This window comes from Oryctolagus cuniculus, chromosome 19 (assembly GCF_964237555.1).
Source record: "Oryctolagus cuniculus chromosome 19, mOryCun1.1, whole genome shotgun sequence".
In the NCBI taxonomy this organism is placed as follows: Eukaryota; Metazoa; Chordata; class Mammalia; order Lagomorpha; family Leporidae; genus Oryctolagus; species Oryctolagus cuniculus.
In genome coordinates this window covers 45,942,174-45,957,400 of record NC_091450.1, presented here as the reverse complement: position 1 = coordinate 45,957,400, position 15,227 = coordinate 45,942,174, and the positions used below count along the sequence as shown (strand labels likewise).

Genomic DNA, 15,227 nt, shown 5'->3' with positions numbered 1-15,227 from the left:
TGAGGAGAGTAAACCGAGCGCCTTTAAGGTGTACGATCCTATGAGTCTGACAGGTGTGCACACGCACCTGTAAAACTACCTCCCTAATGGAGACAACATTTCCACCTTCCCGAAGCTTCCTCATGCCCCTTTCTCTACTTCTAGCTCCCGCGTAGCCACCACCTGTCCATTTTAAGACAATTTGTCTTTTCTGTCTCGAGCTGGGAATCTGGCCTTGAAACTCCCCAAAGGCAGACTTCTTTATGGATGCCAATGCCGGTGGAGACACATCATTTTCCTGGCCCTGTGTCCCTGACCTAGGGTCCAGTCTTAGCTCTCAGGACAGCCTAGAGACCTCCAAGGCTGGGCTGCCTCCTCTCTTTACCTGGCCCATCTTCCCAGCTGCTCAGAACGGAGAAGTATCAAGTCCTGTTTGGTTTGAGGAACACACAGGGGCACGTGCAGCCGTCAGCAATCAGGCTTGTGGGCATCAGCCAAACAAAAGACAAATAAATCCACCCCCACATGATGACACAGACCCTCTATAGCAAAGCGATTGCAAGCCATGCTTTTATGGACATTGGAATGGATTTTGCTGTGCACCCAAGTCATTCCACAATCATTCGTCTGGTTTTTGTTTATCTGGCCAAAACCTGCATATTTTAGTTGTTCCTCAAGGCTGTTGAGTGTGAGTTAATAGTTGTATGCGTCTCTTAGATCATTTCAAACAGAACATTTTTTCTCTCCTAAATGAGAATTAATTGTATTTGAACTTAGAGGATTTTTTTTCTTTCCTAGTGCATTAGGGCTGTGGATAATGAGGTTCCTTTCTCCTCTTGGGCCCAGTGGCCAAACCTAGAATAATTCCATCTGGCTCAAAAGGTGTCTATGAGACTGTGCTTTATATAAGACACTAATTTTGGTTCCCATGCTGGGTAACATGAATGAGGCACTGCCGTCCTAAAACCACAGCAACAGTAACCAAAAGAGACACATTGATAAAACACAAAATTGTGTGAGTTGCAAGAGATCGCATCTGAGTGAGGACTTTAAAATGTTTTTTTTTTTTTAAGATTTGTTGTATTTATTTGAAAGGCAGAATGACATAGAAACATGGAGACACACACACGAACACAGAGAGAGAGAGAGAGAGAGAGAGAGAGAGATCTTCGGTGCACTGGTTCACTCCCCAAATGGCTGCAATGGTCAGGGCTGGAGCCAGGAACTCCATCTGGATAACAGGGACCCCAGGACTTGAGCCATCTTCTGCTGCTTTCTCAGGCACATTAGCAGGGAGCTGGATCAGAAGTGGAGCAGCTGGGACTTGAACCAGTGCTCCTGTAGGGGATGCTGCAATCATAAGGGGTGGTTCAACCCACTAAGCAGGTCCCTGGGTGGGGTCTTTAAGGAGCCAAATGGGGATGTGGCAAGGGGGGAGGTGAGGAATGACAAGGTGGGCTTTTGTCTTTTTGAGAAACCTCAAGTCACCTGTCATGCCAAGCCAGGAAACCAAGGCTTAAACCTTGAAAGGTAAATTGATCCATGGAGTGGGAGGTCATGGTAAAGAGTTTGTTCTTAAATTACAAGCCAGGGGCCAGCACTGTGGTGTAGTGGGTTAAGCTGTTACCTGCAGTGCCAGCATCCCATATGGGCACAGGTTAGAATCCTGGCTGCTCCACTTCTGATGCAGCTCCCTGCTAATGGCCTGGGAAGGCAGTGGAAGATGGCTCAGGTCCTTGGGCCCCTGCACCCACGTGGGAGACCCAGAAGAAGCTCCTGGCTTCTAGCTTCAGATCGGCCCAGCTCCAGCTGTTGCAGCCATTTGGGGAGTGAACCAGCGGATAGAAAACCCCACTCTGTCTCCAACCCCATCTCGTAACTTTGTCTCTCAAATATATAAAGTAGAGCTGGTGTGGTCTATTCAGAGATCAACAAGGAGGCCAGTGTGGCTGGTGGAGAGGCAGCAAGGGGCAGGTGGTACGAGTTGAACTCAAAGAGCTCTCATTAGACTGTGTTGGGTCTTGAAGCGCATTGTAAAAAAAAATATTATTTTTGCACTTTGATTTTGGGCTGGAAAACACTCGGAGGACTTTAAGCTAGGTAATGGCATGCTCTGTCTCCAATTTAAAATAGCATAATTTTATATAAAGTCAGTTTTTTAAAAAAGATGTATTTTATTTACTTGAAAGACAGAATTACAGAGAGAGGTAGAGCAAGAGAGCGAGAGCAAGAGAGAGAGAGAGAGAGAGGTCTTCCATTCCACTGGTTCACTCGCCAAATGACCACAATGACCAGAGTTGAGCTGATCCGAAGCCAAGAGCTAGGAACTTCTTCCAGGTCTCCCACGTGGGTGCAGGGGCCCAAGGACTTGGGCCGTCTTCCACTGCTTTCCCAGGCCACAGCAGAGAGCTGGATCAGAAGAGGAGCAGCTGGGATTTGAACCAGTGCCCATATGGGATGCCGGCCACCACAGACTGGGGCTTTAACCCGCTGTGCCACAGCGCCGACCCCTAAAGTCACTTTCTTAAAATTTATTTGACAGATAGAGTTAGACAGTGAGAGAGAGACAGAGAGAAAGGTCTTCCTTCCATTGGTTCAAATGGCCGCTACAGCCGGTGCTACGCCAATCCAAAGCCAGGAGCCAGGTGCTTCCTCCTGGTCTCCCATGTGGGTGCAGGGCCCAAGTACTTGGGCCATCCTCCACTGCCTTCCCGGGCCACAGCAGAGAGCTGGACTGGAAGAGGGGCAACCAGGACTAGAACCCGGCGCTCATATGGGATGCTGGCGCCGCAGGTGGAGGATTAACCAAATGAGCCACCGTGCCAGCCCCCTAAAGTCACTTTTAAAAGTAGTCACTTTGTGTATGAGTGAGGTACATCAGTGGAGTTGGGGGATGAGTCCGAAGGCCGTAGCAGTAGTGTGGTCAAGAGGTGAAGGTGGTGTGGAACAGAGAAATAATAATGGAGAGGCAGTCTGGGTGTAATTTGCTGATGGGCTTAATATGATGGTCAGAGAGGTGGCAAGGGACGAGGAAAGCCAAAGTGTTTGGCCTAAACAACTGGGAAGGGGGAGGTACCATAACCAGGTTGAAACTCATACTGGAACAGTGTATGTGGCATGGTGGGTACACAGAGGATGAATTGAGTTTTTGATCATGTAAACGCAGAAAGTGGTATGTCAGATATGGAGTTTGATATACACATTTGGAATATGGTTTAGAGACGGAAATCTGGCACAAGTATCCGAATTATTTTATAGGTACCATTAAAATCCCCGAGAACGCAAAGCTGGCCAAGAGGGTCCATGCAGAGAAGGAGAGATTGCATCACCCACACCCTGCACAGTGTCTGTCCCACAGTCAGTGCACAAAAGAGAGTAGAAGAAAAAGCAACTGGTGTAATTAATGGGCACGTTCAAGAAAGCAATTTCAGTGAACTAATGGTGATTGACAGAAGACAAATTGCAAGGCCTTTAGGAATAAGAGAGAGGAAATCTAGGGCCAGTGTTGTGGTGCAGCAGGTTAAGCCACTGTTGCAACACCAGCATTCCATATCAGAGTGCCAGTTCGAATCTCAGTTACTCCACTTCTTATCCAACTCCTTCCTAATGCTCCTGGGAAAGCAAAGAAAGAGGGCCCAAGTGCTTGGGTTCTGCTGCTCATGTGAGAGACCCAGAAAGAGTTCCAGGCTCCTGGCTTTGTCCTGGCCCAGCCCTAGTCATTGCAGCAACTTGGGAAGTGAACCAGCAGATGGAAGGTCTTGCTCTCTGTATCTTTGATTCTGCCTTTCAAATAAATAAAATAAACCTTTGAAGATGTTAAAATGAGGGAGACAAGCCAAAGGGCAAAATTAGGAGGGAAGTAGAGCTGTGATTAGGGAAGATTTTTCTGGGCATAAAGATCTGGTTACGTCTGTAGCTTGAGTGAAGAAGTGAAAGAGAAAGTTAAAGAAATGAAAGAAAAGAGTAAGACAGTAGCTAAGGCCACCATAGGCTGAAGGGAGGGAGAAAGGGTGAGAAAAGAGAGGTGTTGAGGTGGGGAGGGATGACCTCTGTACAGAATGGGAGGTGGGGTTGTCTGATGGCCGTGAGAGCCCAGGAGCCCAGGCTGAGCAGTTGAAGAGGAAAGATGGCTGACAGAGTCACATGAGGTGAGTGAGTAGATGAGAGAGGCCCAGGCACAGTTGGAGTGGATGGGTCTGTCATGTATTCAGTTGTCCCTTGGCCGTGGCCCTGTGCAAGCAAACCAAGGAGACATGCAGAGCCCAGTGTTTGGTTGTCCATGGTCACAGGGATGTCTTAGCAACACTACTTAGCAACACCACTAGCAGTGAATATTTTTGAAAAGAGGATTAAAGAAAACAATGCCTTTACAACAGCATCCAAAAGGATAAGATGTTTAGGAGTAAATTGAACCAAAGAAGGGTAAGACTTGTACACCGAAAACTACAAAACATTGTTGGAAGAGGTTAAAGCTCTGGGTAAAAGAGATATCCTGTTCCTGGATTAGACTTGATACTGTTAACATGCTGATACTCCCCAATGGACCTTCAGATTCAAGGCAATCACTGATCAAGATTCTAACTGCCTTTGTTTGCAGAAATGGAAAGACAGGTCCTAAAATTTGTTTGAAAATTCAGGGGGTAGCCAGCACTATGCCATAGCAGATAAAGTCATCGCCAGCAGTGCCAGCTTCCCATGGGCGCCAGTTCAAGTCCCAGCTGCTCCACTTCCACTCCAGCTCTCTGCTGTGGCCTGGGAATGCCGTAGAATATGGTCCCAGTCCTTGGGCCCCTGCACCGGCATGGGAGACTTGGAAGAAGCTCCTGGCTCCTGGCTTCAGATAGGCCCAGCTCCAGCCTTTGCAGCCAACTGGGGAGTGAAACCAGTGGATGGAAGACTTTCTCTCTCTCTCTCTCTCTCTCTCTCTCTCTCTCTCTCTCCCTCCCTCCCTCCCTCCCTCTCTCCCTCTCCCTCTGCTTCTCTCTCTGTGTAACTCCAACTTTCAAATAAATAAACAAATCTTTTATAAAAAAAGGAAAATTCAGGGGACTCAAGATAGTTGGAACAATATTGAAAAAGAAGAAATAAGTTGGAAAAACCCATCCCTTCCCAGTTCTAAAACTTACTACAAAGCTCTAATAATCAAGACAGTGTCGGCCTGGCATACAGAGAGACACAGAGATCAAGCAGGTAGCATTGAAAGTCCAGAAATAAATCCTCACATTTCCAGTCAATTGATTTTTGACAAGGGTGACAAGACACTTCAATAGGGAAAGAACAGCCTTTTCAACAAATGGTGCTGGGACAACCAGATGACTACATGAAAAAGAACAAATTCGGGCCCCTACCTTATACCACATAGAAAAAAAAAAAAAGGAACTCAAAATGGATGAAAGAACTAACTCTTAAGTGCTGAAATGATAAAAGTCTTAGAAAACATAGGAGGGGACAAATCCTCATGACCTGGGGTTTGCCAACGATTTCTTAGGTACATCAGAAGTACAGACATCAAAAGGAAAAATAGATAATTGGACTTCATCAAAATTAAACACGTTTGTGCTTCAAAGGACACAATCAAGAAAGTGGAATAAACATCCCACTGAATGAGAGAAAATGCTTACAAATCCTTTATCTGAAAAAGATCTGGAGTCCAAAATATAGAAGGAATTCTTATCACTCAAAAATAAAAAAGACAGTTATCCTAATGTTTTAAATGAGCAAAAATAGATTTTTTTTCCAAACAAGATGATAAAATGACCATTGAAAAAAAATGCTTGATGTCCTTAATCCTTAGGGAAATGCAAATCAAAATTGTAACATCCACATCACGCTTGTTAGAATCAAAAAAAAAAAAAAAAAAAAAAGAATGGGGCAGGATGTGGAGAAATTGGAACCCTCACTCGCCACTACTGGGAGTGCAAAATGGTTGCAGCTGCCTGGGAGAGGGTTTGGCAGTTTCTCAAATAGTCGAGAGAGAGCTACCGTGTGATCCAACGATGAGCAGTTCTGCTTCTCAGGATGTATCGAAGAGAACTGAAAACATTCACACAAAACCGTGGACGTGGGTGTCTACAGTCGACTTATTGCTAACCGCCAAAAAGTGGCAGCAACCTGAACATCCGTCGACTGGTAGACGGCCCATCACGATGGACAAGACCAAGCACTGAGGCACAAGCACGCCTTGGGGAGTGCATGTGGGTCCCCAGTGCTGTAAGAACCTGAGAGCAGGTGACCATGGGCCGGAAGGAATTAGAGAAGACCTCGAGGGAGAGAATCACGTAGGGTCCAGGAAGGTTGAAGCCGGAACATTCTAGAGGAAAGCTGATCAATAGAATCTCCAAGCAGAAAGTCTTGGACTTGAACTTGAAGACAAGCAGGGAGTGTAGGGGGTAAGGGCCGTGAGAGGCAGACGACACTGGGACAGCTCCAAGCCCAGGGCTGGGGCATCCACAGTGGGGACTGTGTGCACAGTAGGCCCCCTACGTCCATCATCTTCTTGCCTTGTGGGGCAGGAAAGCAGATGTGAGATCTGTCAGCCCCATGATCCTTTAAGCCATGGTGATTTCCTAATTAAAAAAAAAAAAAAAACAGCCAGGTGTTGGCCTCTGGCCAGGTCAAAAGAGCATCTGCATATGACCCAGTATTTTCAATATGAGCATACGCCTTTCCCAGAGGACTAACCCTGCTCGTGTTGGGGCCCCGACAGGTGCCTCTGCCCACCCTGCACGGCCAGCAGGGGCCAGCATCTGCCCTCACAGACCTCAGAAAGGAGAACCCCTACTCTCAGTGGCATTTAGCTTCACTCTTTAAACATCTGGGTCACAGATATGCTCAGTTAATTAATGTGCTTAGCACCGCTCATTTGCCTGCTGGATAATAGATTGATTCATAATTTCAATAAGCAGCTGTGTATATCTTTGCCCTGAACATAAAGGCAGCCTGCTGCCATTCATCACTTTGCATTTGGTGAATTGAAATATATTCAGGGAGACATTGTTTGGGGAGGGTGGGAGAAGGCTCCTGGTTTGCCTACCATGTTGCTGCTCACAATTACTCTGATTTGGAACTAATTTGGGTTTAGAGCACATGGGAGCCACGTCTCTCTCAAGGGCACTTAAACTCCCTGACACTTGTTCGTGGGAAGCAGGCAGGCTCCCCTTGTGGGATCGGAGCCAAGAGTTTCTAAGGAGCTTTTTAAGGAGCCAAGAAATGCGAGTCCCCTGCAGAGACTCATCCCCTGGTATCCTGGGCTGCAGGTACCTCCTGCTTCATCCCTGGGGACACGTGCCAGGCTCTCTGGGAGAGGCGAGGACCTGCCCAGCAATCTGGGAGGCGGTCCCTCTGCTGCCCTCTGCTGGGCCTGGACAATCATCCGTTGGGTCTCTGGGAACCCATGGGGAGTGGCCAGCACCCTGCAAGGTGCCCAGATGACCTCCTGCCTCTATTTTAAAAGGGAAGAATAGTAGAAGCTGTGTCATGGTGAATAGGACCTCTCTGATTCACCAACCGTTGTTCAGAAATGATACAATGTACACCTTTAGTGCAAGTTATTAGGCACCAGCTGTGTACTGGTGATCACCAGCCACCTTGTACATGGGATTGTGAGAACAAAAGTGAAAGCATCTTAGTCACTAGACTAAGATGGGCGTGTCATGCCAGCCTGCACTGAAGTCGTCTCCATTGAGGGCGCAACCCCATCCTTATCTTCTGCCCCCTCCCCTGGCACATGAAGCAGATTCAGAAAGTTCATGCAAATGCATATTATGATGGAAAAAAAAGTATGCACAGATTTCAAAATGCTTCATACCAAAAAATAAATAAATTACCAGGCTGAAGCCAGGAGCCTGGAGCTTCATCCTGGTCTCCTACATGGGTGGCAGGGGCCCACATACTTGGGTCACCAACTGCTGCTTTCTGTGGACACGTTCGCAGGGAGCTGGATGGAAAGTGGAGCAGCCTCCAAGACTGGGATGCTGGCATTGCAGGTGGCAGCTTAACCCGCTGTACCACAATGCTGGCCCCCACAGATACGTTTTGAGCACTTGGTCTCTGATTTACTCTTAGTGAGGAATGATCCCTGCTAATTTTACCCCAGAGTGTAAAAAAGAGGTCAATGCATTTTTTTTGACAGGCAGAGTGGAGAGAGAGAGAGACAGATAGACAGAGAGAAAGGCTTTCCTTTGCCATTGGTTCACCCTCCAATGGCCGCCACGGCTGGCACATCGCGCTGATCCGAAGGCAGGAGCCAGGTGATTATCCTGGACTCCCATGGGGTGCAGGACCCAAGCACTTGGGCCATCCTCCACTGCACTCCCTGGCCACAGCAGAGAGCTGGCCTGGAAGAAGAGCAACCGGGACAGAATCCGGCGCCCCGACCGGGACTAGAACCCGGTGTGCTGGCGCCAGAGGCAGAGGATTAGCCTATTGAGCCGCGGCGCCGGCCAGAGGTCAATGCATTTTTAAATACAGGAATATGATTTTAAAAACAACATGCAGGGTGCACTTTTGGTCTAGTGACTAAGATGCTGTGTGGGACATGTGTGACCCAAATCAGAGTGCCTGCATTCAAGGCCCAGCTCCAGTGCCCAATTCTAACTTCCTGCTGTTGTGGGCCCTGGGAGGCAGAAGATGATGGCTCAAGCAATTGGATCCCTGCCATCCATGTGGGAGACCTTGGATGAGTTCCTAGCTCCTGGCTTTAGCCTCTAACCCAGGGCCATTGTGGGCATTGCGGGAGGGAACCAGCAGACAGAATCTTTCTCTCTCAAAAAAAAAAAAATAATCAGAACAATATGGGCTTCCAGGAGCATGATCTGGGCTCTGTTGCGGGAAGCGTTGGCAGGCAACAGCATTCCTGTATCAGTTAACTACTGCTGTGTAACAACTACCCCAGAAGCTGGTGTCATCTCCTATCAGCTGCTAGCAGGTTGGCTCTCTGACCTAAGCCGGCTTCTTCCACTCCTCTGGCAGTTGATTGGATATTGGTTGGGCTACACATGTCTCATCTTCCAGCAAGACAGCCTGGGCGAGTGCCACGGGGCAGCAGTAAGACAATGATAGAAACACACAGGACTGACAGTTCAGTCTAAGGACAGGCACAGCCTCACTTCCACCACCTCCTGTCGGCCAAAGCATGTCACAAGAGCCACCAACGTGCAAGGCCAAGGGAAACAGGCTTCATTAGTTGATGGAAATTGTTACAAAGTCATAGTGCCAAGGGTTTGTGGAAAGAAAAGGTGGTGAGTAATTCTTCATCCTGCCACAGTCCCTCGGCACTTGTAGCAGTGCATGGTACACAAAGCAAAGCAAGCTCCAGGTTTGTGTAGCACACTTAGGATGTTTCTGCTTTTTCGTCATTAAAATATGAGAGACCAGGGCCGGCGCTGTGGCGTAGTGGGTTAAAGCCCTGGCCTGTAGCACTGGCATCCCATATGGGCACCGGTTCAAGTCCTAGCTGCTCCTCTTCCGATCCAGCTCTCTGCTTATGGTCTAGGAAAGCAGTGGAGGATGGTCCAAGTGTTCGCATTCCTGCACCCACGTGGGAGACCCAGAAGAAGCTTCTGGCTGCTGGCTTAGGATCAGCCCAGTTCCAGCCTTTGTGGCCATTTCGGGAGTGAACCAGTGAACCAGTGGATGGAAGACCTCTCTCTCTCTCTCTCGCTCTCTCTCTCTCTCTCTCTGCCTCTCTGTAACTCTACCTTTTGAATGAATAATAAATACATCTTTAAAAATAAGTAAATAAATAAATACGATAGACTTTCAAAAAGCTCTTAGAAAATGCACATATAGTACAAAAAACACAACTATGTGCAGATTGTAAATTTTTAACTCCATTTTTTACAAACTTCTTAAAGCACCCTCATAATGCCACAAAAGGCACTCTACACATAAAATTTCATTTATTATTCTGATTTTGCTAAAGGTGGATTTGTTGAGTCAAAGGAGACGAACACTTGGCAAGCACAGAGTGTCTGTTTCAGAATCCTCCACTTGAAAGGCTATTTTAATCCATCCTGCTTCCCACTCAGCTATGAGAAGGGCCATCCTAGGTGTACTCTGCCAAAATGACAAAGTATCTTTGTTTAAATTTTGTTAAAGATTTATTTATTTATTTGAAAGTCAGAGTTACACAGAGAGAGAAGGAGAGGTAGAGAGAGACAGACAGACAGACAGGGAGAGGTCTTCCAACCGCTGGTTCACTCCCCAGTTGGCTGCAATGGCTGGAGCTGTGCTGATCAGAAACCAGGAGCCAGGAGCTTCTTCCAGGTCTCCCATGTGGATGCAGGGGCCCAAGGACTTGGGCCATCTTCCACTGCTTTCCCAGGCCATAGCAGAGAGCTGGATCAGAAGTGGAGCAGCCGGGTCTTGAACCGGCACCCATATGGGATGCCGGCACTGCAGGCGGTGGCTGTACCTGCTGTATCACAGCGCCGGCCCCAACACAGCAATATCTTTTATCAATGTGTTCCCTCATTGTTTTCAATTATCTCTTGTAAACCTGATGAGGTTGAATACTGTTCAGTGTCTTTTTCCTTTTCAGTAAACCAACTCTCTGGGACTGTAGCTTTAATGCTATTGATAAGTGCTGAGGCCATGGAGAGGGGTCAAGGGGCTGCCCCCAGATGGCCCAGAGCCCTGCTGTGTAACTCAGATACCTTGCTCTTTTCATCTGTTTGGCCTCCCGCATGCTGCTGAACAGAGGCTCAAGTCCTGAGACATGGACTGAGGGCTTGCTTAGAAAAACAGCAGAGAGAGAGGGGCCCCAGGGAATCTGTGTCTTGTGCCAGAGCCTTCTAGAACAGGACTGTCCCGGGAGTTGGGTGTGTGGGACTGGCTCAAGGTGGTGGCTGGGCCTGCGGTGTTGGCAGAAGGCAGGGCTGCAGGTGTGAGTCCCTTTCCCCACCCCATGCACTCACCTCTACCTCCCACTGCCTCTCCCCTGCCCACCCCTGCTTCTCTCTCTACAGCTCGCCCGCTACACCAAGGAAGGCTTCCTACACTTGGGCGCTCTGGGGACCACCACGCTGCTTCCCGACACCCGCTGCCTGGTGGACAACTCCAAGAGTCGTTTGCCCCAGCTCCTTGACTGCGACAAGGTCAAGAGCAGCCTGTACAAGCGCTGGAACTTCATCCAAGTGAGTGCTGTGTGCACGGGGCCAGAGGCCAGAGCAGGTGCTAGGGCTGTAAGGCCACAGAGGGTAATCTGGCTTCTCCGGGGGTCTCAGCAGAGGGACCCGTGGCTCAGGGACCCAGTGCCCTTTCAGGGGAAACTTTGGGGAACTCATGGGGCAAGGCGGCCTTCCTCACCCCTACACCAATCCTGGGCTGGCTGGGCTGCCATAAATCTGAAGAGAGGTTCTGAATCCCCCGAAGTCTGCTAAGTAGCGCCAGCCGGTCAGACCTGGAACAACCCAGAAAATTCCACATCCTGACTCCATCCCCCACTCAAACTTGTTGAAGCCTAGTTATGTTCTGACATTAGGGTCTCCAGAGGAGGCACCAAAATTTCTACTTTTGTGCAAAGCATTTTGGTGGGATGGCTTCTCGCATGCAAAGCCACATGCAAGGACCTACTCCGGTTAAGCATCTCTCTCCCTCTCTCTCTCTCTCTCTCTCTCTCCCACCTCCCGTGCAGAATGGAGCCATCATGAATAAAGGCACAGGGCGCTGCCTGGAGGTGGAGAACCGGGGCCTGGCTGGCATTGACCTTATCCTCCGCAGCTGCACGGGGCAGAGGTGGACAATTAAAAACTCCATCAAGTAGCAGGAAAGGAGCTGGGGCGCCCGGAGTGTGGCTCCCAGGACAGGGTCCTTCTGTCCTCAGCACCAGCCACCCCAGCAACGCCGGGCCAACAGGTGCTCAGAGGCCTCCCAGGGCGTCTCCAAGGGCAGCAGGGGACCCACGATGGAGACTCTGTGGCTCTCTCAGGCATTCAGCTGTCCTGAAGCTTATGCACCACCCCCACCTGGAAAAGCTCCCACCCAAACCCTCCCTGGGAAGCCGGGAGCGACTGTGGGCCCCACAGCCAGAGGCGAGACTGTGCACAACTCCTCTGTCATCTCCCAGCTCGTGTCAGGGTCAGGACCTGGCAAGGGTGCCTGCTTTTCCTCGTCCCTGCAACAGCGGCCTCTGATTCCACCCCAGGCCTCAGCGCGGTGGGAGGCAGCGAGGCCCCAGACTCAGTTTCCCCTGAGGTTGCTTTGGCCTAGACGCCCATTCACACACACCCCCAAGGCAGCTGCCACCCCCAAACCTTCCCATATCAGGCTGGCTTTGGGGGCTGCACCTCTGGACTTTGGTGGCGGGGGGACCCTTCCTTAGATGGTGTGGAAAGAGCTGATGGCCTCCATCCCTGGTCATTTGGGCACTGGGCTCAGGCCAGCAAGCTCACTTGTGTCTGGAAGGATCCAGAAATAAAAGGAACTGAGCACGCAAGGGGGTCTCAGCTGCTGGGGCCCTGCACGTTGGAGGCAGGCCAGTGCCGGTGCAGGTCAGCCTGCTGGAGACAGAGGCCTTGACTCCTAGAGGCTGCCCAAGGAGCAGCAATGGCCTGTGCTTAGAACACAGGGGCTGGAGCCTGCACAGCAGGGGGCGCCAGGAACCTCAAAGATGCTTCCTGACCCCTCTGCCCCTTGCACCCCAGCCCTGCTGGCACCAGGGGGGAATGCAACCATTTCCTCTCTTCAGAGTCACAATCGTTTTCCGATTGCCCTCTGGTGAGGGTGCACCTGTAAATCAGAGTTAATATATGGACGGGTGTGCATGCGCAGGAGCGTGTGTGCCTGTGTGCTGTGCGTTCCCCGGGCGTGTGTTCATATATCTGCTGTGTGTGTGTGGGTATGTGTGTGTGTGTGTGCGTATGCTGGGACAGATGTGTCTGTGGCCTTGACCTTACCGCTTAATTGCTCGCCTGAATGGGGAGCGGAGAGGCACGTGGTGTTGGCCCACGTCCCTGGCTCACTCTCCAGGGGGACGTGACTCAGCCACGCCCTGGGACTGCCCCAAACAGACAGCTGTCCCTTCTGCCAGTTCCCATCTCTGCCCCCTGCTGTCCCCCCCGCCAACCCCTGCCCAGAACCAAACCCTGTGTTTGCCCAGTGTGGGGTTTCCAGTGTCTCATTTGGTGACATCTTATTGGTGATCATCCCCTCCCCCCATCTCCCACCTTGTGAAATAAAATATATGTTAGCATTTCCCAAAGTAGTCCTGTCAGTGTTTTGATTCCTCCATAATTCCTGGCTGGAAGGGGAGTTGGTGAGATGCAGCGGGGAGGGGAGTGGCTTGACGGGTTGGTCTTACAGAAAGCAAAAAGCCCTTGGAGGTTGGGGCTGAGACAAAGAGAATATTCCATGGAAGAAGTTTTCCTGCAATGCAGGAACGTGGCACCTGACCCTGGATCACTGGCTCCTTGTGGACCCCGGGTTAGGAGGGTCAGGTTGCTGCAGAGGTTGTGAGGAGGAGGAAGGCACTGGCCACCTGGTCCACCCCCTCCACTGCCTGCAGCAGACTCTGCGTCTGGAGAGAGTGGAAGGAGGTGCCTCTTGGATGTCCATGGGAAAGAGACACCCCAGGCCGGCGCCGCGGCTCACTAGGCTAATCCTCCGCCTTGTGGCACCAGCACACCGGGTTCTAGTCCCGGCTGGGGCTCCGGATTCTGTCCCGGTTGCCCCTCTTCCAGGCCAGCTCTCTGCTGTGGCCCGGGAATGCAGTGGAGGATGGCCCAAGTGCTTGGGCCCTGCACCCCATGGGAGACCAGGAGAAGCACCTGGCTCCTGCCATCAGATCAGCGCAGTGCACCGGCCGCAGTGCGCCAGCAGTGGCGGCCATTGGAGGGTGAACCAATGGCAAAAGGAAGACCTTTCTCTCTGTCTCTCTCACTGCCCGCTCTGCCTGTTTAAAAAAAAAAAAAAAGAGAGAGAGAGAGAGAGAGACATCCTAAGAGACGCCAGGCCTTCTCTCATGGAAGTGGAACAGAGAGAATGGCGACAGGACGCCCCCTGGCTGTGACAGCTGCATTGTTCTTTCCTGAGAGGAAGTGGGGAAGACTGCTGATGCTCTGTGTCACCCAACACACACGAAATAAATGAGCTGCCAGTTGTTCTTTGCATTCTTTTTTTTTTTTGACAGGTAGAGTTATAGACAGAGAGAGAGAGAGAGAGAGAAAGGTCTTCCTTCCATTGGTTTACTCCCCAAATGGCTGTCATGGCCAGAGCTGTACCTATCTGAAGCCAGGAGCCAGGTGCTTCTCCTGGTCTCCCATGGGGTGCAGGGCCCAAGCACTTGGGCCATCCTTCACTGCACTCCCTGGCCACAGCAGAGAGCTGGACTGGAAGAGGAGCAACCAGGACTAGAACCTGGCACCCATCTTTGCATTCTTTTTTAAAAATGTGTTTATTTTATTTGAAGCAGAGAGAGAGAGATAAACACAGATCTCCCCTTTGTTGGTTCACTTCCCAAATCCCCAGAACAGCCAAACCTGTGCAAGGTAGAAGCCAGGAGCCCAGAGATCAATCTGGGTCTCCCATATGGGTAGCAGGGACCCAAATACTTGAGCCATAACTTGATGCCTCCCAAGCTGTGCATTAGCAGGAGGCTGGAGTCAGAAACAAATCAGGAACTTGAACCCAGGCACTCGCATATGGGACGGAGGCATCGCGAGTGGCAGCTTAACCATTGCACCAAATAAATATCCACCGTGTCACTTGGGTTCTTTAAGAATCGGGGTCTACAAGATCATTGATGGGAAATGTTGCTGTTGGAGCAGTTTTGTCCCCTTAACTATCCAGTCTCCTGGGAATTGGGAAGGAAGCCCTGTGGGGACAGGGGAGGGTGGAGATGGGAGCCCACGGCCTCCAGGGCCAAGCAGAGAGCTGATTCAGTGTTCTTGCAGCTCCATTCTACCCCCAGCGGCTACACCTAAGATGTGGACCTCCGCAAGGGTCCTGGAGTTAGGGAGCAGAGTCCCTGTTTAGGAGCACAGAGCAGGATGCTGTGGCTGGGTTTGCTTGTTTATGTGGGGCTGGGGGGGGTGCTGGTTTACGGCCCTTGGGATGCTCTTTGCCTCTGGGCACCTGTATGTGGGCACCTGTATGTGGGCACCTGTGGGTCTCAGCACCAGCCCTTGGTCTCCAGTCCAGGAGCCTGGGCTGCACGTGCAGTCAGCACCCACTACCGGCAGCTTCCTCCCCAAGGCCAGGGGGCTCTGGGGAGTCCAGCCAGAGTGGGAGGTCCACCTAAGGGTCGGCAC

At 50.6% G+C, this 15,227-nt stretch overlaps 1 protein-coding gene across 1 annotated transcript in view; it reads left to right on the top strand.

The window, feature by feature from the left end:
* GALNT17 (polypeptide N-acetylgalactosaminyltransferase 17) overlaps nucleotides 1-13,180 on the top strand; it is a 505,081-nt gene extending 491,901 nt beyond the window's left edge. The window contains exons 10-11 of the mRNA XM_008257969.3: nucleotides 10,947-11,114; nucleotides 11,615-13,180. Coding sequence (XP_008256191.1) covers nucleotides 10,947-11,114; nucleotides 11,615-11,743 — 297 coding nt within the window. The 3' untranslated portion in view covers nucleotides 11,744-13,180. The remainder of the gene's footprint in view (nucleotides 1-10,946; nucleotides 11,115-11,614) is intronic.
* Nucleotides 13,181-15,227: the final 2,047 nt, after the last annotated feature.